Source organism: Styela clava, chromosome 9 (genome assembly GCF_964204865.1).
Source record: "Styela clava chromosome 9, kaStyClav1.hap1.2, whole genome shotgun sequence".
Lineage (NCBI taxonomy): Eukaryota > Metazoa > Chordata > Ascidiacea > Stolidobranchia > Styelidae > Styela > Styela clava.
Window position 1 is genome coordinate 17,809,727 of NC_135258.1, and position 23,463 is coordinate 17,833,189.

The 23,463-nt window shown below is 33.4% G+C and overlaps 1 protein-coding gene across 4 annotated transcripts in view; it reads right to left on the reverse strand.

The window, feature by feature from the left end:
* Window positions 1-1,241: 1,241 nt before the first annotated feature.
* LOC120339070 (E3 SUMO-protein ligase RanBP2-like) overlaps window positions 1,242-23,463 on the reverse strand; it is a 50,440-nt gene continuing 28,218 nt past the window's right edge. For 3 of the 4 annotated variants that reach the window (XM_078116538.1, XM_078116537.1, XM_078116536.1), the window contains exons 41-70: window positions 19,272-19,314; window positions 18,899-18,969; window positions 18,646-18,685; window positions 18,167-18,358; window positions 17,916-18,007; window positions 17,630-17,687; window positions 17,032-17,211; window positions 16,259-16,363; window positions 13,235-13,402; window positions 12,855-12,929; window positions 12,581-12,744; window positions 12,341-12,469; window positions 12,050-12,154; window positions 11,799-11,984; window positions 11,400-11,553; window positions 11,054-11,180; window positions 10,622-10,835; window positions 10,320-10,457; window positions 9,669-9,797; window positions 9,179-9,473; window positions 5,897-5,994; window positions 5,338-5,667; window positions 4,534-4,600; window positions 4,268-4,417; window positions 3,957-4,082; window positions 3,596-3,786; window positions 3,148-3,309; window positions 2,209-2,346; window positions 2,020-2,122; window positions 1,242-1,684 (exon numbers count right to left, since the gene is read on the reverse strand). In XM_078116538.1, the coding sequence (XP_077972664.1) occupies window positions 1,563-1,684; window positions 2,020-2,122; window positions 2,209-2,346; window positions 3,148-3,309; window positions 3,596-3,786; window positions 3,957-4,082; window positions 4,268-4,417; window positions 4,534-4,600; window positions 5,338-5,667; window positions 5,897-5,994; window positions 9,179-9,473; window positions 9,669-9,797; window positions 10,320-10,457; window positions 10,622-10,835; window positions 11,054-11,180; window positions 11,400-11,553; window positions 11,799-11,984; window positions 12,050-12,154; window positions 12,341-12,469; window positions 12,581-12,744; window positions 12,855-12,929; window positions 13,235-13,402; window positions 16,259-16,363; window positions 17,032-17,211; window positions 17,630-17,687; window positions 17,916-18,007; window positions 18,167-18,358; window positions 18,646-18,685; window positions 18,899-18,969; window positions 19,272-19,314 (4,152 nt within the window). In that variant the 3' untranslated portion in view covers window positions 1,242-1,562. The remainder of the gene's footprint in view (window positions 1,685-2,019; window positions 2,123-2,208; window positions 2,347-3,147; window positions 3,310-3,595; window positions 3,787-3,956; window positions 4,083-4,267; window positions 4,418-4,533; window positions 4,601-5,337; window positions 5,668-5,896; window positions 5,995-9,178; window positions 9,474-9,668; window positions 9,798-10,319; window positions 10,458-10,621; window positions 10,836-11,053; window positions 11,181-11,399; window positions 11,554-11,798; window positions 11,985-12,049; window positions 12,155-12,340; window positions 12,470-12,580; window positions 12,745-12,854; window positions 12,930-13,234; window positions 13,403-16,258; window positions 16,364-17,031; window positions 17,212-17,629; window positions 17,688-17,915; window positions 18,008-18,166; window positions 18,359-18,645; window positions 18,686-18,898; window positions 18,970-19,271; window positions 19,315-23,463) is intronic. The other variant, XM_078116539.1, reaches the window with a different exon arrangement.

Genomic DNA, 23,463 nt, shown 5'->3' on the forward strand with positions numbered 1-23,463 from the left:
CATCAGTTTATTCAACAGCAGCACTGCAGTATATCATTAATATTTAAATACCCACCCACGTTGATATCGCATTTCATCAAATATTTACCGTCATTTCCTCATACAGAGGTATTTAAAATGCTGCATAGTAGAACTTACATAGTTAATGTACCCATTGAAATATAAAATCCGTCGCTGGCATTTTATAATTCATGATTTGATTACAACGACAAAACTTTCATAAAAGGGTATTATCCGCCAAAGGGTATTGTCCTTACCAATTCAATGACTGAACTCGAGTCGTGCTCATTTGTACGATAAAGCACATACAATGTAAGGAGCAAAACGAGATCAGCCATTGTTGTTGACATGGGCTAACCAGGACTTGAAATCGTAACAACTCGTGTTTGCGAAATATGAATCACCATAAAAATAAATTAATCATTAACCATCTTACCATTATTAAGCATATCTATGACGATTTTTTATATACCTCGATGAATGACAACGAACACAATCAATACTTACGAGTTCAAACGAGCAACACAATGAACATCGTAAAATAAATGTTCTGTCAAGCCGTTGTGACGAGACAACACAGTAACAACGTTAAGAATTTCAGAACAGTCGCACGAACAGTTCTTTACGTAGGAATGCTAGAAGCATATCCACTCGTCGGGACGAGATTGTTAACAGTAAAGCCGATAGCTTACCAGTGCGTTCGGAATCTTAATTTGCAGCCAAGGTGAGAAGCTGGCTTATTTTCCCAGATCGTCGGATATCGAATATAACGAAGTCGCATAAACCTCGTAAGCCTCTGTAGAAACCATTTTGTCATATTTACGGTAGCATATTATTAAATTTCCTTCGCTTGCAAACTTGCATTTTCAATCAATACGGATTTCCAAGCATGGCATTTCTATCACACGATCGACTATTAGCTTTTTCAAAATTTAAATATTTTTCATTTCATTATTTTTGTCTAATTACAGAAATATTCAGTGCGCAACTCTGCTTCTGTAAAACAAATATCATTTTAAGTACCTTTTGGGTATGAAGCGACCTAACCAGAATATAAAGCTGTGTTTTATATATTACATGCATTAAACAGGTAAGACCTGTACTTGAGTCTAAACTCAAGTGTAAACGTTATAACAATGAGCACCCCGAAAATAAACACGTACATACATGCTCGATCTTAGGAAATAATGGATAAACATCCTTTTCAAACCCAGATATTAACCCGAATGAACAACAAAACGTTGGTACAGGTGATTGTATTTTCAAAATAAACACTAGAAAATATCGAAACGTAGGCCATAATGTACAATTAAGTGGTGATGAGCATCTTTTCATCCACGATCATTATAATAATCCTTCCACTTGACTACTTTGATTGGCAGTAAAATTAGGCAAAAATTGTCGTGAACATGTAATCATACATTATATGTGATATTAGGCAAAGTATAGTCACATTTCGCATGAAAGGAAAAGCACCAGGTATGAAACAATGCCATGAGAAAATATTTGATAGTACTAGGAATCATAAGCTAACAATAATTGATAGCACTAGGAAATATAAGCTAACAAGAAGATTCGTTTTGTTGTAGTTCTTTAACTTCTTCAATTTTGTTCATGTAGGTTTTACACATATCTTCTGTTTTGAATCTGAACGCAAATTGCTCCGGTGTAGGTGTCGGTCCAGCTATAAAATTATAAGAAATAGTTTGCATACAAAAAAAACTTTCCATTGTACTACATTCTGGATCATATTATTTGGAATCCCGATTGCTTTTATGTTATTGATTTCCTATCTAATGATACTAGAATATTGTTTAGAAAGAGATTTCATTAAAGCAAAGTTCAGTTGGGTTTCATACAGTAAACTATTTGAGAATACAGTAATTTACCATTTAAGGCAGGTTTGACAGAGCCATCCCAATAAACTCAATGTTACCACGAAAAATATGAAACATGATATAACAAAGCGTAATATTACATTTCCTAAAATATCAAACAGTAGGCATCATATTCCAGTACCTGTATAATCCAAGGTAAAATATGAACAAGTTTTTGAAGATCCCAAGTGATACTTTGGTTCTGTTTTTTCATTGATTACATGATTGGCACAAACTTTTAAAACCTTGAAAAAAACAAACAAAATTAAAAGCATTAGTTCATAAAAAATCGTCTAGAACAACGTTCCAATTAAACAATTATTTTTATCACCTGTTCTCTTCTCATAACCACACGATACACATTCTGTATATCATTGAATAGAATTTTTATGTCACCAACTCCTCTCTCTTTCCATTGATTTGTATCTTTATCGTATCGATATAATCGACATCTTTCTTTGAACAAAATCTGGCAAACAATAAAAAATGTTATAAAATTGACAGTTATACAATATTGCACGATATCAGATTAGAAACGCGGGTTTGTAAATCATGACTAAGGCATGTAATTGGGTTATGTTCAACAGAAAAATAAGCACATGGCAAAGGATTGAATTTGTTAAAGCAGAAGAGTTAAGTACGTTAAAAATGGGTGTAAACTAATTTTTGGAGGTAATTACTCAATAACGATCAATCAAGAACTAAGCAAACTCATTTTTGCAATTGCAACTAAGCAATTGATGGAGAAACTAAATCAGGTCTGGGCAACTTGGGCAGACCGAATCCGACCCCTAGCAATGCGGTAAGATTTCTAGATATAGACACTCATTTTTTTTATTCACATATAAAATATACTTCAACTGTAAATTTTCGTTTTTGTAATAAAAATGCTCATATAAAAATGTTTTAGTAGAGATGTTTATAGACCACATAGTACCGCATGCTATCTGCAGTCAAACTTGTGAAAATGATCAGCAATCGATCACTGATCAACAGAGTAATGATAGCGTGAAATTCAGGCTAAGTCGCTCTTTGAGTCATGCGCTATGACAGCGAGATATCGTTGAGCTAGTTATTTGAATGTGTAATAAAATGGACGTAACTTAACTTACGTCCGGCCCGCCACTGCATTTCAAAATTGTAATGTGGCCCATAACAAAAATAATTGCCCAGTCCTGAACTAAACGAGAAATACGATACTTACAACATCTTACAAATTAATGTTAACTTCAAATTATAATAGAACATAAAAGGACTAGTTCTAGCAAACCTCTTCTCCTTCTTCGCCAGTATTCTTTTCAACCAAGGGTGGAAGTTTATCCAATACAGGTTTGAATTGTGTGTCAGGTGCATAAGAACTTGGATCCTGATCATCATTTTCATTCGTGTTTCGCTGCTGAAACATTACTTGCCCTGCGCCAGGGAACTGAAACTATAAAAGAAAATGTAGCTGCTTGCCAAAAAGTTAACAAGAGACTGCAATACGATGTAACACAAAGATACAAAGGCGGAAGGAGAAAACATTAGTTGTGTAGACAAAGAAGTGTCCATATATTGATTTGCGATGAGCGATTATCATTTATCTGGCTTTTTGTTTTCAGTTCACACAGTTAAGAAAATGCCATTTTTCATCCCTTTTCTACCCTAATCAGACAATGCAATTGCTTAGCATCAATAAAATATCACAGTACCCCAATTTCATAAATACTTTTACTTACAGAAGGATCTTTTTTAAATCCAACATTCTGAACACCAGAAGCCATATCGGCGAATGAAGCAAATCCGCCACTGCTTGCAAGATTTAACATTGCGCCAGCAAATATGGATTGCTGTCCAACATCAGCATTGGTTTGACCACCATTTAAAGTGACAACAGCAGGTCTTGGCTCAGTATTCTTCTCGATGGAATCTAGAATATGAACAAACAGTTAAAGATTGTTTCCACCCATAATTACAAATAACACAGGAACATTGCTCGCGGGAGCCTCGTGAGAGTACGCTGTAATGCCAAAAAATTAATAAAACCTTCATGATCAAATTCAAACGGTATGTAAGTATGTCATATAGTTAATATCTTACCCAATTCGGACAATTCTGCTTTATTTGTTTTTTGCCCAGTTTTAGCTGATAACTTTCCGCTATCTCGATCTTCAATGAATTGAAGAATTCTATCTTCTTTTTCTTCTTCCAACTTCTCATTAAATCCTTCGAAAGCAATTGAAAAATCGAGAAAATAATATGAATATGAGAAAACATAACTAGAACAGGATACCAAAAAAGTGAAAGACAAAGCAAGGGAAAGGAACTAAAAAATTAAGTTGCTGAAAATACCCCATTATACTCTTAAAATCGATCACAGAATGAGGGTGAATCACTCAAAAAATACTAACCTAATGGAAGGGTTTTATTTTCATATAAAAAGAAAGTTGAAGGAAGCATCAATTTTTCAGCTCTTCTACGTTGATCTTCAGTTGGTTTTGCTTCCGAAACAAAAATTACATCATCATCATCATCATTATCGTTTTCAGCCTTCTTTTCCCCTATATCAATGACATGAAAAGCATATTTACTAAGATAATAACGGACATATATCAGGCATTCAATAGAGCAGGGCTTCACACCAATGGAAATGTAATTCTTTGTTAATAAATAATACCTGAGATGTCTGTAGTTTTTTGTGCAATTTCACCAACAACAGGCTTGAACTGGAACTTGTTTCCGCTCTGAAACAAGACAATCATATAATGAACTACCGGTAAGCCACACACATATTTTAATCTGACATGGAAAAGTACAGTTAGAAATATTCTAATTGAAAAGGAAATGAGGACTGGGGATATGAGCGCTTGTTTTACGCATAAGTTCACCATTGAGTGCAAGCTGTCTGGTCATCTTTCTTTGTTAACTATGTGCCAAAGATTTAATAAATGAATTTATAAATCAAGTTCACAATTTTGACCATGAGATAATTAGATGTATTTTTGACAAATTAATAGGAAATTGACAAGATTCATTCCAAGTAATGTTTTTCCAACATAGGTACTAAATCGATATTGATGCTTTTATGGAGGGTAATAAAGAAAGATTATATACACCATTTGTTACAGTATATCTTGAGTTCTGAACAATACGGAACAAAAAAAACAACAAATAAGGTATCATCTCAAAGTTGACACCATTAGCGAGCGGATTTATATACAATTTAACGTACAAGTTAAAGCTTAAACCCTGATCCCGGTGTCACACTCAGGAAATAATATCTTGAATAGCAAATGTGCAATACCAGAAAGATTTCTGTTCTTGTCAAACTAGAATAGCTCTTGCTATCTATAACACAATACCCAATGAAAATCATCTAATTTTACTTTGAAACGTCAAATGTTTGCCATTTTATTATCTTGAACGTTGCAGGTGTATGCAAAGTATCTGAAAATTTTTGCACTATTGAAAACATATTTACCTGAACTGAAACTGTTCCTTGGTTCGAAAAATTTGCCGCTAATGGAGAAGGTTTATAACCTTTTTCTGTTGTTGTGAATATCTGTTGTTCAGAAGGGGAAGATTCTTTGACTACTGATTGTACCGTTGGACTCTCATTATTGGATATCACAGTTGACTGATCAGCTTGACTGAAAGTATCACTCGATGTTACATATAAATTGCTATTAACTGTACTATCCGATGCAGAATCTTCAGAGAATAAAGACTTCGTGACTGCTCCAGTTCTAGGCTCTGCCATATTCTGAGGTGGAGTAAAGAAATTCGGTGATGGTGTACTGATACTACCCATCTAAAAAGCAAATAAGCATTTGTTGAGACAGCATTTGTGATTTATATTGATATTATAATCTTTTATTTTATTAACTGCACACAACAAAAATTACAAAAATTTGCTGAGACAAAATAAGCCCTTATAAGTCAAGTAGAAAAAAAAACTGGAAAATAATTACAATGAATAATTACAGGAATGACAAATTAACCCTGAAAAGGAACCAGTTGCAAGTCGCTAATATGCATACCTGTGGTGTGCTTGTTGAACCTAAGTTAAAAGACATCTTTGAAATATCAAATTTAAACTTATCAGTGGTCGGAGTTGATTCTGACTGGGTGCTTTTACCTGCAATAGTAAACATGTGATTCATTTTCAAAGAATACAATTCATAAGATTGGAATACGTTAAATGCAGCATTGCTCTATCAGATAGATTTTATTATAGTATTTAAAAACAGCAGTGACATATCACAAAACCAACAAAACGCTGAAGCTTATATGATAAGAATCAAAACAATTGCGTGAAGATTAATGATGTTGAGACTTGTGTGGGATATGAAATATATACAATGATCCTTGCATCGATATTCATTACAAAGGAATAGTTCATTTTACGAAATTTCTAATCAAAACAAACTGAATATTTAGTATATGGGATAGTTATTGAGAATATAATGTCACACAACAACCTATTGTATAAAATCACAAAATAGATCGTCTTGCAGGTTCGTTAAGAAAACTCAAAACAATTATGAAGCTTAACAACAGGGTATTTAATTTATATGAAAATATAATATGCTGTAATAACCACCCTGGTCTACATCCACTATACTAAATGTTTTTCATAAATATTCCCATTAAAAGCAAAATTTCATATTTTGGGAATTGATGCCGCCGCAAAACCTATTATGCATAATGTATATGCTCGTTTTACCGCCCGATTTTGATTAAGGGCCCGTTTGAATAGTCGCCCGTGTGAACAGAACATAAAAATAAATAGGGGTCTGTGCTTGAATACCGGCCCGATGTAAAAGCTGATTTTTCAGCGGTAGGGAACAATAGGAAATAAAAAGGGCGTTTGTCACAACGCTGTTGAATTTTAAGCCCTGGTAGATAAGGCCATAGGCGTCCAATTACATAACAGATGGCATTGATTACGTAACACCGTGGTTCTGAAACTGGGCGTCGCGACGCCCAAGTGCGTCGTTTCAATATTGGTAGGGCATCGCAAAACTTTTCTTCTTTTGCGGATTTGTACCTACGGTGCGTAGAAAAAGTCAAAATTTTCGTTATTCTCGTTTGAATCATACTTGAGAACTGGAAATGACAATATATTAGTTATTGTAACGCTCGATCTTATCTATATATATATGTTTTTTTATATATCTTTGTGTATAATTTTACTTTAAAAATTACAAGCGCTTGTGCTTGTATAAGGGCCCGGTTAGTGAGTTGGTTAAAAAAATATGGGCCCGGGCTACAAAACGAGCAAATACAGTAATTTCAAAATGGGCAGTTCAGCAAAACCGCTGACTAGATTCAAAACAATTGTGCGAAGTTTAATACAGTAGAGGATTATACTAGATAAAACAATACAACCTAGGCAAAATAGAATATTTGAAATGTGAATTACCTACAGTATAATATCACACAACCTATTACCTGCTTAGGTAATCGGTAATCTTAGAAATCGCTGATAAAAAGTAAAAAGGATGATTTGTGATGCATCCCCCATCACAGAAATCGTTTTATGAATATATCCGCTAGAAGCAATTTTTTGAAATCTGGGATATAGGGGAAGTAATCATTATTCAATGTCACACATCCTACGCAAGCATCCCAAAGTAAACAGATCAGTGAAATTTTTGATTTTGATCACAGAATTTTGTGGACTTCAATAATGGATATTGATCCATGTTATAATGTCACACAACCTATTGCACACAGGCACAAATGGACATTTCCATTATTCAATCTTGAAACAATCTATCACATCACTATCTAACCATTAACCAATGTCACACGCCCTACTTGAGTATCTCAATACAGATATACAAAGTATATCTTGAAAATAAATGATGGATGAAATCGAAACAATTATTAAGAGCATCCATTACCACAAAAACAAGTTTTTTTTTCATGAAGATTTCTACTAAAAAAAATTTCATAATCTGGGACATAGGAGAATACCCATGAATATAATGTTCTATATAAAATTATAATATATCCTAGATGATATTAACAAATAACTAACTACGAAATCGCGTTTACGGGAACCTTGTTTTGCACGTCTTGATCGCACAGAATAAAAAGTTGATTTTAATTGATAGTGGTTAAATTTAATACTTTACACCGGTCGCATAGGTTGAAGTGGCCACACGCTCGTCCTGCATCTAATAAATTCTCAGCGGGTGTGTTTTAGTACACTCGGCACTCTAACATTAATAATGATTTAATGCTGTTTCATATCTATTTTTGTATTTAACGGCTTACTATTAAATTGTTTGAAGCGTGTCTTAATTTAGCATATCAGTATTTAGAGATTACATACATTTGGAACAATTGAAAGCAAAAATATTATAATACTCTTAGATTTCATTGTCCTGGGAAATGCCTGTTTGGTATCAAATCAAATCCAATCTTGAGGACATTTCCAAATAAATAATACATTTATAATTTTTTGACATCTAAATCCAGCAATCAGGAAAATTCCATCTATTTGAATAAGTATGAAAATAGAATAGGATTCGGTATTCTGGATTCGATTTAACTATTCTAGAATATTCTAGAATAGTAAATTATTCTACATTGCCAATCCCTAATTGTGTGCACTTTAATTAAGTTTGAAATTATATTATATACAAATAATATAAACCAGTCATTATTTTCATAAAGATAAAATTTCATAATCTGGGACATGGAGGAATATCCATGGATATAATGTTATGCAACCTACTGGAAATGTTTCTAAATCGGAAAATCATCGATTAGAATCAAACTAATTGTGTGAACTTTAATTAAGTTTGAAATTATATTATATGCAAATAATATACACCAAGCAAATACTGAATATTTGAAAAAAGGCGGAATTACCCATACTAATATGTCGCACATCCTACTATATGTAATCACAACGAATAGTTTAACAAAATAATAGATTGGACTTACAACAATCTGGGGGGGGGTTTAATGAATCTAGCCCGGGCGAATATTGATCATATGAGATATAGGGGATTTCCCATAATGTAATGCCACACAGGACAGCAAAGAATAACAAAATCAATATTTTTGCAAATGTTATTCAATAAGATTTAATGAAAATGGACAAGTTATAATACAATCCTGGCCAATATTGAATGTTTCGGATAAGAAGAATTACACACAATATAGTGTCGCTCGACTTAATATACAAAGAAACAAAATGGAAAGTTTAGCAAATTATTCACCAGAATCAGAACAATTGTGTCAGTTGTCAGAACAACTTGAGAACTTGTTCATGCACGAAATGAATATTACATAAACATACATACCGAACACAAAACCCATAACTTTATGTGGTCCTTCATCAGCATTTTTAGCTGCGTCAAATGGACTTGGAACATTTGCAAAGCTAAATGTAGGCTTTGGCTGATCAACTGGACTTTGTGGGCTATTGGCCACAGCACCAGGGCTGGTAACACCGGGTTTTATAGTTGAAGTATTGATAGCGGATTCGTCAGGTTCAAGTAATGTTTCTGCAACTGCTGCCTCTGCACCTTCTTTCCATAAGTTTTTGAACGCAGACGCAGTATCAGGATTTTTGAATCGTAGTGCAAATTGAAGCGTCTAAAGTAATAATGATATATATGATAATACTCATCATGGTACAAATGTTTAAACATGAAAGATTCAGATAAAGAATTTGAATAATCAGGATATTATAATCATTACATGTTTCAATTTGTTCAATGAAATAAACCAAACAATGTGAAAGTCTTTAGCAAACCGTTAAAATTATCGATTCAATCAGGTTTATCTTACCTCTCCAGCCGGTTTTTCAGAATCAGAAAAATCTGTTGCTGTCCACAGCAAAGTTTTAGCCGACGTCTGTTCTTTAAAACTAAGTTTGATTTCAGGTTGAACATAATGATTCAAGCAAACTTTCAAGACCTGGGCATAGGTAAATATAAATTGAATTCAAGGCAAAAATGAATAAAGAGAGTGCATCAATATCATAAGGGAAATATTGTCAAATGATGGAAGCATTTCAACACATTCCGTGCCAAGGTCAGATTTTTAATTTTTATCATTGAGTGCCACGGTGATTATGGCACTCAACTCTCGGTGATATTTATTCGATCTCGTATTTCTTTTTTTATTTGACCGAAGAAGAGGTGAACCTAGTGACGTCATCAGTTTTTGGGCACTTAAATATATAAAGCATAGGTGAATTAACCAATGCAAACCAAGTTATCAGTTAAATACAACTGATAACTCAAGCAAAAGTACAACATGTTTTGGTGATAGTGTTTGGTGGATTGCGACTTGGAACGTATAAAATATTACAGGAAAATGATTCTATAATCCTAAAGAATGTGTTAGGAAAATAATTGAAATAATAATCTGTTTTCTACATTGCCCGTCAATTAGAATATCAAAAGGAATAATAGAATATAAACTCAGAATATCTACCTGTTCTCTTCTCATTAAAACTCGAACTTTGAAAGTTGAAATATGTTGTAAAATTTTAATGTCTCCAACACCTCGTTCTTTCCATTGTTTTGCCTCCTTATGAAACATGTATAATTTTGCTCGATTTCCGAACAGGATCTGAATTGCATGAAAAATATACTGAAAAGTAGTCGAATAAACTATAAAAATGCTATCGAAAATCAAAATTTTATAAATGCAATCACAAAAAAATATACATGAGTTAGGGCATTAGGCTGTTAAAAATACCATTTTTGTATATAATATTCTGCTGTAACACTTACTTGTTCATCTTCTTCTCCAGTAATTATTTCCACATGATCAGGTAGTTGATAAATTGGTTCAAATTGAATATCACTTTCAGCCTGTGGATCATCAGAACCTGCACTTGTAGTGTGTTGTCTGCTGGGAGTTTGTTGATTATTATCAGCTTTAGGTTGGAATGAAAATTTATTACCTCGTGATGCGAAGGAGTTTTCAGTTTGCTTGCGTGGTGTGCTAAAGAGTTAGAATTTTACAAATGAAATTCAAAGTAATGTTTACAGTGTTGCTTAAAACAAGCATCTGGAACAATCATCATATTTGAACCCTTGATATATTAGAACTTCTTTTAATTATTGAAGCCAAACTAACAGAAATCATTTATTTTAAAAGATGAAAAACTAATTCCAGATACTTAAGCAATATCAAATTAAAAAAAATATTATAAAACATACTCTAGTATTGAGTCATCAGATCTCTTGACAATATCTTCAGACTTTTCTCTCAAACTTTGAGTGTGCTGTTGAACAAGTGGAGTGAGGGATCCAACCATCAAAGGTCCAGATTCAGTTGGGCTAGACTCTGTGAAGTGAAATAGTGTATAATTTCAAATTGAGTATGTCACTTTCTCACAAAAGGTAGTGTTTCCCGGGCAATGTGAATTATATTACATGCATATAATAACTTTGGAGATATGCTAAATGATATTTAATGATGGAAAGTTTTGGTGGATAGGTTATCGAAGAAAGTGTAAAATCATGTTTTTCATACTAAGCATGATTCCAATATTTCACAACTTACCACTGTTCTCTTTCTGGATATTTGTTTGTTCGGAAAACTTGTCCTTGAAAAATTTCAACTCATTTTTCATTTTTTCTGCTTTGTCCGACAGTTCTTTACTTCTCATTGAACTCGCTTTGCATGGTGTCATAGGATCCACATCTAATAACATCATCTGAAAAAAATTTTGTCTTAATGATCCAACTTAGAATTTACTGAACAATGAGCGAAACATATCACACAAAGTCATATAATGTAATCATTCATTTAAAAATCATGAGTTAAATTTTGAATTTAATTGTTGAGTAAGAGATGTAAGAATTTTCAAATGCTAATATTGAAATTGGCCCATCCTTATTGAGAAGAAAATTTGAATTTTGACAATCTGACAATATACAGACTTTTCGGATCTAAACTCACTTGACATTCATCAAATTTTGCTTTGAATTCCTCAGCTTGATCTGTATTTTTAAATCTGACAGTAAATATCTCCATAGTTGGTTCTTTATTGTCAGCAAAATCCATTGCCGTCCAAGTCCATGCTCTGTCAGAGGTCTTGCTTTTATCCATCGTCATGCCTGGTCGAATATAATGATTCGCACAGACCTAAACAAGAAGGTATGAAATTGATGTCTCCTAAAAAAAATTATTATAAACAGCAGATAAATCACCTTAAAGATTTGCTCTCGTCTCATGACAATTCTTATACGACCATTTTTATTGTGTCTCTTCAATTTTATTTCCCCAGTTCCTCTTTCTTTCCATTCATTAGTTGGCTGCAAAAATGTGAAGTATTGAAATTTTGGTCACGAAAAAAGAAAACTTTTCGTGCCATGAAAAATGTAAATAATAAAACAAATTAGTATCATTTTATTTTATATTGAAAGAATTAATTGAAAAATCCGATAGACGTCTCTTATCAAGTGCGGACCTTGTGTCATGAACCTATTTGTTGCTCTTACTTTATTAAATCTATATAATTTGCATCGTTGTGAATATAATTCTTCTTCATCTTCTTCTCCTGTAATTATTTCAACTTTTTCAGGGAGTCTTGCTATCGGTTCAAAATGAATATCAGCATTTTCTTCACTCTAAATAGGTACAAACTCATTGGAAATGCAAAAATAATTGAAAAGGCCAATCAATAAATAACAAAAATTATGCTGTATCAGGTTAAAATATTATAGTGTAAATGTACATACTGGGTGTGTTCCGTCGTCATCATCACCACCTTGAGTCAGGCTGGCAAACAATGGCTTTTGCTCTGGCATTCCTATCCATCCACCTGGCTTATTACCGAAAGCGAATCCATCACCTGTGTTAGATTTAATCAAATCACCAAATGATGTTGCACCAGCAGAGAATCCTGTAATAGGAAAGTTTGATGAAGAATGTAATTTTCATTGTACATGAACTCTATAATACAAACTAAAATAAAAATTTCTGAAATTTCACAAAAGTGTGAAAAACACTAACCAAATGTTGACTTATCAGTAGTCGTAGTTGACACAGAAGTGGTGAGTGCTTGAAAGATTGATGACTTTTCATTTCCTGTAATAAATCAGAATCATTTTATTGACTGGACGAAGGTATATGAAAAAAAAGTAATAAATCATATATTAAGAAATCCATCAGGATGCAAATCAGTAAAAATTTCAGTAAAAAATCAGTGAAAACTTTCGCCATGATACTATGATACAATCTTAACCCTAAATATTATTCAGAAATATATATGAAAATTAATCTGGGAAGAACAAACTATTTAAATACAATTACTTCAATATGGTTAAAAATACTGATTCAATCCTCATTCCTTCAAATCAAGGTATAAATTGAAAGATAATTTTTGAGGTCACCTTTTGGTTGAGACTTTTCATCTCCTGTTTCTGAATCATCCCCAGTTTCATTTTCTTCTCCTTCTTTAAGAAAATTATAAAAATGTTTCGGTAACATGAGATTTTCAGCCTTTTTCTGAAGTTCTTCAGATGGAAGAATCTCCCCGATACAAATCACATCACTATCACCTACGGGTTGATATAAATAAAGTTCGTCAATGATGCACCGTAAAATTCATTACGTAATATCATATCACAAACAATCAGTAACTAGACAGGAAGTTATGACACAAATATATAGTAAAACAATTGCGGTATATTCAATAATTTGCCCCAAATAAAAAATTCACCACTATTTTTGATGCTCAATATTGCTGATGAATAAGCTGTAGCTAGACAGGAAGTTATGACATAAATACATAATAAAACAATTGCGGTATATTCAATAATATGCCCCAAATAAAAAATTCATCACTATTTTTGATGCTCAATATTGCTGATGAATAAGCTAGTTGGTAGGGGTGCGACGAATCCAAAAAGGTTCGGCTCGGCCGAATCCCGAGTATTTGCGCTGGACTCGTGTCCAAGTCCAGAGTCCAATACTTTTACATAGCTCCGAAAAAAATATCGAAAGTGATGCTATTGTTGGCCGTAAATTAAACATTCAGTAAGATAATATAAGACCATGTAATTCAAAACGTTGCACATAAATACTATTGCTTTCGAGACAATCATTCGCTGAGCGGTTGGTTTAAATTAGTTTAAGCAGGTCCTACCTACTATTCCCCGTCGAAAGTATATTTTGTTATGTAACAATGCGTTTTGATTGACCGCTGCGTCGACTGCTGCAAGACGCCCTCGCGCTCGTGTCCCGTCGCGGAAATTTTGATAAATATGGGTCGTAAACCCCACGTATGGAAGGAAATTTGTATGCGAAATTTCTACTATTGACTTATATGTTATCTTTTTTAGTCGGCGCTGATACAGACGCCCATCTTCGTGATAATAATAGGATTGCCAACTATAGCAGCATCAAATAAATGTATCTTAAAAATAAATCATAACAAAATAGCTATTATTCGTTTAAAAACCATCAATAGTGATTGTCGAATCCACAGAAAATAAGAATGTGTAATAGTTGATTGTAATTCAATAAGAGAGACACAAAAGGCGAAATGTGTTATTTACTAATTTAGGGCTGTCTGCTCAAAGTCCTGACACAATCATTTTCATTAAGACATATAATGGCGCTATGAAAAGCAAAATCGAATTTATCAACATTATTATTATAGTGCTTTTTTTTCTTTCTTATCCTTTTCCTTATCTTTACAATTCCCAATTCTGCATAAAGCACGCCAACGCACATTTAGAAACGTCGAACCAGGAAGAGTAGGACATGTAAATAATGTATTATATGAAAATATTATTTAGACTATGTAGAAATGCCATTATTGTCGATTCTTTTAAATTGATACAACTCGAAACAGCACGCAATGGTGAATTTGCGAAATTTTTATTTATTATCTAATACTGAAATAACATGAGCACGGTAGTTATTGTTTGCTTAGAAATGGGGACCGTAATTTACCCACTGTGATATGGTAAATCAAATCCGACCCAGAAGATGAGATCAGAATAAAATTTAATATATTCATGAATTCACTAATTAATAGCCGTCTTTAATATCTTCGCCGATTTGTACTAACACTTCTGCCTGAAATATAAATACGAAACTTTGATGTCCGACGTTGCGTGAGGGCTAATACTAGTGAAAAAGGTTGCTTTAAGGTATAGTTCACCAACAATAACTAGGATGTCGGGGAGGATTGCGATGACAAAAAAAAAAATCGCGATTGTGATAAAATTATGAAGTGAAGACGCCACGTTGTTATCGAGTCTCCAGTCTTCTGGTAATTTTCTACTATCGGTAAATAAAAAAAAATATTTGAATTATTCAACTAACAGTTGGGGTTACGGGAAACTAACTACCTTTTCTTGCTCTATGCTTTTGCGCAGGTGGATCCGTATGCGTATAATGCAAGGATGCTATAGCAAGAGTGAAAATGACTAGATTCTATTTAATTACAGAAAATCAAAAATCACTCTCTCAGGCGGTAGTTGCGAATTGTTTCATCAATATCAGCTTGTAGTTGGAAGTTATCAAATCTATCGGGAGTGGGATTCAATCAGGAAAAATTCAATTTTGCTCGCTACTAATCGCGGCAAATATAAATACCAATTGAATAACAATAAGAATAACATTAATTACCACGAGTAATAGTTTCAAAATTCATACACATCCAATCGATGCGACTTGCAAGATTGTTTTTGTACATATATATACGATTGTAACGCCACCGATATCCGCGAGTCTCAAAATCAATTTTCACTATTTTTATCGTTTTCTAACATTTATTTCTCCACTCCGAAAATAGCTAGCTCATTTATGGAACAATGAAAAGTGAACAGCGCGACAGGATTACCGCTGATTACGAATTATTTACTGTTCGAGGATTAGCAAGTACACGATTGAAATAGTATGTGGTAAACATTCACCAAACAACGTATGGCAATGGAAGGCAAGCTTCTTCTTCGCTGATATTTTTTTGTTCTTACGGCGCCTTGTTAATTTCACCGTAGAGAAAATAGGCTGGACAGTCTCATGGCAAAACAGAACGAAAAAGTTGAGATTCGGCCACGAATCCGAGCACGAGTCCAAATCTTGTCGCATCCCTACTAGTTGGGTGGAGTGAATATAACAACAACCAGTTATGGTGACCACAATGACAAAGAGTTGCATTATCAATCAAGTGGAATTTAAAGTTACAAAAATATAGGGCAATTTTGATATTGTTCAAAATAATTAGTAGTGTAATATAACTAGAGTTAAAATAAGAAATGGCCAATCAAGTCAACAAATTTATTCATATAAACATTTGAGTGAATCCAAAATTTGAAGTTATTTGAAGTTAACAAATATCTGTGCAAAACTGACTAAAATAATGCTTGAAATGGATTGATTTCAAAATGAGTTATTCATCATACTTTCTTCTTCCTTTTGGTGCTGCTGTTCTTGGCGATTGAGAGGGGATCTGTACCTTTCATTGTAAGCATTATCACGATCCTCACAGCTTAAATTCTCAGAAGAATCTATAATGAGAAATGTCATACTAATTCTTAAAATCTAATGTTTTTTCATAAAATAAATACCATATGTACTTGATTCATTTGACAGGAAAAAAAGGAAATTAAATCTTCGTCTTTTCCTTCAAATATAATTTGAGCAAATATATTGCAAATATTCATATTTTAACAATGAAACACGAAGTTTTTACCAAGATTGATTATGCAGATCTGGGTATGAAGCAGTGATATTATTCTGCTTCTTATACCTTTGTATAATTATCATTACAGGTATCTGTGTCCATTCCTTCCATTAATTATATTAATTCAGATAATATACAAATTCCCTCAAGATACCCTCAAATGGTAAACGGCGCATTTGCCGCCGGACTTTTTTGATACGATTACGACAGCTGTTGTGCAATAAACGCTTACTCACACCAAAGACTTTAATTGTGTCATATTAATAGCAGATTATACGGTAAAGTTAACGAAGGCGCTCGTGTATCTCCGACATAAAAGAATGCACAGCGAATAATCATATGTTGAATCGAAACATGATGAATCGTAGTTGACAAGATGATTTAAATAAACACGATGAAGACAGCAACATGTGCAAGAGCTGCGGGTTGGCCACCCCTGATTTGGTGGACGAGATTTAGTATTCTTCAATATAACATAATACAAGCTCGTACCATCAGTGTAATCTTCATCATCTTCATCCTCATCGCTATCTTCCTCATCACCGACACTTGGAAATCTTGGTTTTGGTAATTGTCCAGTGGTAGATGAAGTAGATTTTGGTGCTGTTGAACTCAGATTAGAAAATAAATTGCTGGTTTGTTGTTGTTGATTAAACCCGAAGGATGCAGATGCTAACAATTTTGAAAAAAAAATTGGTATGAAAGTATGATACGAATATAAGTCAATATTACGATTTACAACAAATGGAAATTATTGAGAACAAATTATATTATCTTTATGACAAAACATTTTTATGTAATATCTGCTATCTGAATACTATTAACCTCTAACACCGACATGGGCCAAGTTTTGGCTTGAGTTTATTGTTTTTCACTTTTGCTCATTTGACACTCTGAATATTGTCATAAAAAGTAACTGTTACATCACACTTACATGGACGACCAGTCTATGTGGACGAAAGATTTGGTCAATGTTCCATGAACCTTGCCCACCCTGCTTTAACACCTTTCAAAACATTCTAAACTAACACATAAAACGAATACAACAAAAAAATAAAGCTATATATATATGTCATAAGCAAGTACTTACCATCAGATTTTCCAAACATGAATTTCGGTGGAGACACTATGCTGGAAGAAGTCTTTGTCTGGGTTGAAAAAAAACAGCATAAAATATTTTTTAAGTCTTGGTTCTGTTCTAATGAAAAAAGCTTGATAATACATTAATATGAAATCAGGCAGATCAGCGTTAGGAAAATCAGAAAAAATTAGCAGACTTGAGCTTGGCTCATCAAAACTCCGATAAAATATCCATTAGTGCATGTGCATTAAAACATACTTGAAAATATAGAACTTTGAACAGAATAAAAACTTACAGAAGATACTGTTGGTTGACTAGAAATTCCAAATGAGAATTTACTGCCCTGGTTAGTATTCATGCCAAACAACCCAGGCTTTGCTTCTCCAGCTGTGAATACCAATAACAATATTAGACATGTATTCCAACAATCAGTTCAAAAACTGCTTAATTACATTATTTTCATGTAATCAAGTAATTGATGTACCAAATATATATATAAATGTACATATGACAGTTTTTTTCAAACCTATTGGCACTGGCACCTACCTGGTGCTTGTGTGGTTTTCGGATTTGCTTGCCTACAACATTGGCAATTTGCATTGTCTTGTTCATTTTCAACATAACAAGATTCACATCTCCAACTGCCGACCTTTTTGGTGACCTTCAGTACACCAGTAGTTGATACTTGTGAAACGGATGGTTCAGGGATGGTATCTGCTGTACTGGCTGTATCAGATTCTGAATTTTAAAGAGAAACTTGTAAATGTTGGCAAAATAAAGAAACATGAACATCTCATCCAATTATTCTGTCAACCAGAGTAGTTCCCAGTCTATTCTGCCTGAAATGCTCCTTGTCAACAGAGTTGAAAAGTTCATTGAAGTAAAAAAAAAACATTTTTAGAAAGAAATACATATATATCATTTAAGTCATTGTTTACTGGACAGCCATGTGAACCAGATTAAAACAGATATCTAATTTATTTTAAAACAAATGAGAAGACTTACTTACAAGTAAGACAACTTACTTTCTGAAGTTTGTACGCCGAATACTGAAGTAGTAGACACCTGAAAAAAAAAATGATCACTGCTTTTGACTTATTGAAGATTTATTATTTGCAAAATAAATACCCTAGTAAAAATCAGTTCAGTTGTACTGAATTTTTTAAACAAAGATAATATGAAACCATTGAAAATGATAGCCATTCACCGTGATTCTACTTCTATAATTAAATCAGAAGTGATCTATTCAAATAAAAAATTACAAATATTAGTACTCACAGCAGTCACAGAAGTTGACTTGTTTTGTCCAAAAGTAAAACCAGTTGAACCAAAACTTAATGTTGCTGAATCTAAATGTGAGTGAATGTAAAAAACTAACTGTAGTTCAAGCAGAAAATAAAAAAATTCAATTGCAGTAGATTGTCAATCACCCTATACTTTTTAACTAGATATATGATATTTTTAGTATGCTCTTTATGGTCGATAGAACAGTTTTTGAAAATGAATGCATTTACAAAGCCTTCTATTTAGAAGTTCACTATTTGGTTTAGTATTTAATGCTGCTGACAGCAAATCTAGTATTCGATATTACATTTTCCAGATGGATATAATAGCAAACCAACAAATCTAATTCAAGAATGATGATACATACTCGATTGCACAGGCTGCTGATTTCCAAATATTGGTTTCGATACCTGTATAAAATAAATATTAGTATAACAAATGTAAAAATGGACTGAGATTACAAAAACATCTGGTTTAGTTTTCTAAAAGCTAAAGCCATATTTCTGAACAAGAGACCTTGCTCAATTATAAACTAAATAAACACTACTTTCTTTGTTTTTCCAAATAAATAATAATGTGATTGATAAAATACAATTTCAATCCTAAAATACATCTGGTCTTCCTCAGGGCTCAACGCTAGGGCCTATATTTTTTCCTAGTAATTATAAATGGACACATGGATAGAAATGTGTTTAGCGTTGTTATGAATATCGCCATACATATAGCGTGGTATACTGTGAAAATAGCAAATTTGCGACCACTATTGTAAACATTAACGCATATAAATGTGTGTAATTTGTATACCATTTGGTATAGTTTTCCCAAAGCCAAAATCCCCAATACGTGACCATGCTTAATTATAAAGTATAATTAAATGAACACTACTTTCTTTGTTTTTTCAAATGAATATCCAACTACAATTTGGTTGATAAAATTCCAATCCTATGGTAGATCTGGTCTTCCTCGGGCCAAATGCTTAGGCATATATTTATCTTACTAATTATCAATAAACTTATGGTAACTTTGTACGCAATTTACTTATTGATACTAACGACACCAATTCTTTATTCTCATCCTGACACGAAGTCCAATATATAACACCAATTGGATTTTTGGAAACAGACTCTAGGTTTCCAACTGGTGCCAATTATTCAGAAGTGTTGGTCAATTATTCTGCAAAAACCGCAGTCAAAATTACCTTCCTAGTATTTTCTAACTTCCTGACAATGATTCAAAACATGTTTTGATACCACCTTTCTCCTCGACTACTACTGGCCCAAACAGTATTCTCCATGATAGTCTTCAATGTTATTCAAAACTATTCAACAAATATTTATGTGAATCATATATTCTAGCTTTGAAAGTATTGGGAATCACATAAATCCCAACAAGTCCTCACCAACTAGTCTTCTGCCAATCATTAGCATAGTACCGGTATTTAAAGTGATTATTAAGTCATTACTGCAATAGTTGATCTGAAATAACCAAATTGCGTTTTGTAATACACGCTGATTTCAATTGAGTAATTAGGAAATTTTCGCATTCTTGAAAATTCCACCTAGCACAATTAAATAACCTATGATTTCGGTATAGATGAGAAATGCACAAATACTCGAGATAGCAATACATCTTGTGTTTTATTCTGAAATGTGGCATTGGATTATTTTATTCTTTATTTTATTATTTCCAGTAAACCATAACAAGTTTCATATTTATGCGCTATAAGCAGACATGCAATGGCACATTCTGCAATTGCATTTTTAATGATTGCGAACCACCAATTCAAAAATAAGAATTTGCAACCCAGTTTTGAATACACCTATGAATGATGAATGTATATTATTTTCAAATAGTAGTTCAGTTTTCCTGCCAATATATCTTGTAGATATGTGTTTAGCATTGCTCTGTTATTGTCAAGAACAATAATATAAATGTATACTTTTATAATGTGTAATTTGAAGAATACCATCTGGGTCAGTTTTCTAAAAACTGAAGCCATGGATTTCAACACGAGATCTTTCTCAACTATAAATTATAATTAAATGAACACGAATCCTACAGTATATCTGGTCTTCCTCATGGCTCAAAGCTCGGGCCTGAATTTTTCCTGACAATAATCAATGGACTTATGGATAACATTATACACAATTTACTCATTCATACTAACGACACAATTCTTTATTCTCATCCTGACACGAAGTCCAATAAATAACACCAATTGGATTTTTGGAAAGACACTGGATTTCCAACTGGTGGGACCAATGACAATTTTTTCTGAACCTAAAAAATATTCTTGCAAATCTTTCATTATATTTTTCTCTCCGAATCCTGAACAAATCATCATGACTGGAATATTTCTTTTTCCATCAACAGTATATGGCCTAGTACAGGGGTGGGCAACCCCTGGCACGCGTGCCAAACTTGGCACACAAGCCCATTTATTTGGCACGCGAGCGAAGCCTCAGAAACGAGATCGTCCTATTTCAGATAAAAAGTTTCGAGACTGAATTATCTGATAAAATTCGGTTTCGTTTATTCATTATCGTTTGTTAACAAACTGTTATTTATTTAAACTCTTTTTATCTTTTCATAACATATGGCTTCAAAGAAATATATATATTATGAGCTCTCGACGAATTTTGTCAGGATGAACACAACGTTCATTTGGCTACATTGTTATACGTAATATATATTTCTGATCGATTTATGAAGTTGTGTAGCTCATGTTGGTTAGTGTTACTTGCTAACTTACTGTTATAAATTGATTTCGAAAGAAATAAAAGCTATTGGGAAAGGGAATACAAGAGAGAAGTGCAGAAAACGAACTATTACATGATTGGGATGCCATTCCCGAGAATTTTCTAAAACCAAAAAACTACATTACTCTACAACAGAGGTCGGCAAACTGAGGGCCAAATGGGCCCCCGAGCCAATTTGTTGCGACCCTCGAACAACCCGACATTTATTGAATGAAACAAAAATTGATCCTAAATTTATTATTGTCTGTACGGGGATTTATGTGGTAACAAGTACTGCTGCATGGCGCTTGATTTGTAATATGTAGCGTCAGTTGTATGTCGTTCAAGTTAATTGTGATTTTTGGATTTAAAAAATGTTTGGGAAACGCAGGGTAGCTCGCGACGAGGGCCGAACATTCCAATGTGCTTCGACAATAAATTCGACCAGAGAGCTAGGACTGCGCCACAGCTGATCTATGCGACAGTGCAAAAAAAACATGTAATGGGCACGTTCGGAAGAACATATTGCTGCGAACAGCTTTATCTAAAATGCATTACACTTGGAATAAACTTCGTACTCGCTTGTCAGATTTTCTTTGGACGACGTACCGTGGGCAAGTTGGCATAAAAACATCATCCTTCACATTAATAACAAGTAAATAAAAACAATATGTTGTTGGATATTATATATATTAAAAAACGGCACATAACCATTTCATAACAGCATGCTTTTAACACAATAAGAGAAGGTGTAAATACGCCATAATTCGAAATTCGATCTAGCGATTGTTCGAAAGCGGAAATATTGCGGCCTGCGCGCTACAAGGAATGTGTATATTTGGCCCGCGAGTACATAAAGTTTGCGGACCACTGTTCTACATCATCTGCATATGCTTGTGAATCTTTGTTCTCCGTTATAATTGGAACGTTATTAAGTCTTTTTACCAAGTCTTTACTATTTACTAAGTTTCGTAACAGGAGTAGCTTGGAAGTTGAAACCAATAGTTCGTGTATTTCTTTGAAAGAGACAAAATATAAATCAATGTAAAATCTCTATCAGTGGTAATGCAGCAGCAGAAGTCTCACTGATAGAATAAGAAAAGTAATCAAATCTATTTGTCGGACTGATATTTATCCGAATAGTGAATCCGTCTGTACATGTTTAAAAGGTTTATTATTATGTATTTTTGCTTTGGAAGTAGCAAAGCATTGTTTTTAATTTTGGTCGGCACGCGGAAGAATTTTGTTGTTAAATTTAACCGATTTTGGCATGCGAGCCGAAAAAGGTTGCTCACCCCTGGCCTAATAGTTATCATTTTCAATTTCCAGATGCTAAGGGTGCTCTTTGAATCTTCGAAACTTGCTTCTCTAAGAGAAGTTCTTAGACGCCATATTCAGTTAGCTAGAGGCCCTCATTCATTTACCATCACTTTTTTACTATTATTATTTTACAGATGTTATAACTGCGGTTTTGATCTTTTAAAACTTTGCATCGTTATGAAAAGGTTTTCAGTCAGCAAGCTACCATTCGCTTACTGTCATCATTACCTCTAAATCAGGGGTGCACAACCTTTTTTCTTCAGACGGCCGCATTACCTTTTATAAATTGTCCACGGCCGCCAGGGAAATCAAGGTCTTTTATTAGTCACATTTATTTTAAAAATTGGCTTTTATTGATATATCTTATTGGCGCGCGTCTAAAACATTTATGAAATGCTTAAATTTATACAAATATACTGAATAAAAGTGTCTAAGGGTGACAAAATATTTTTATCGAATCGAAATCCACAGTCTGAAGAGAAGCCAGAGCACCAGTCGACA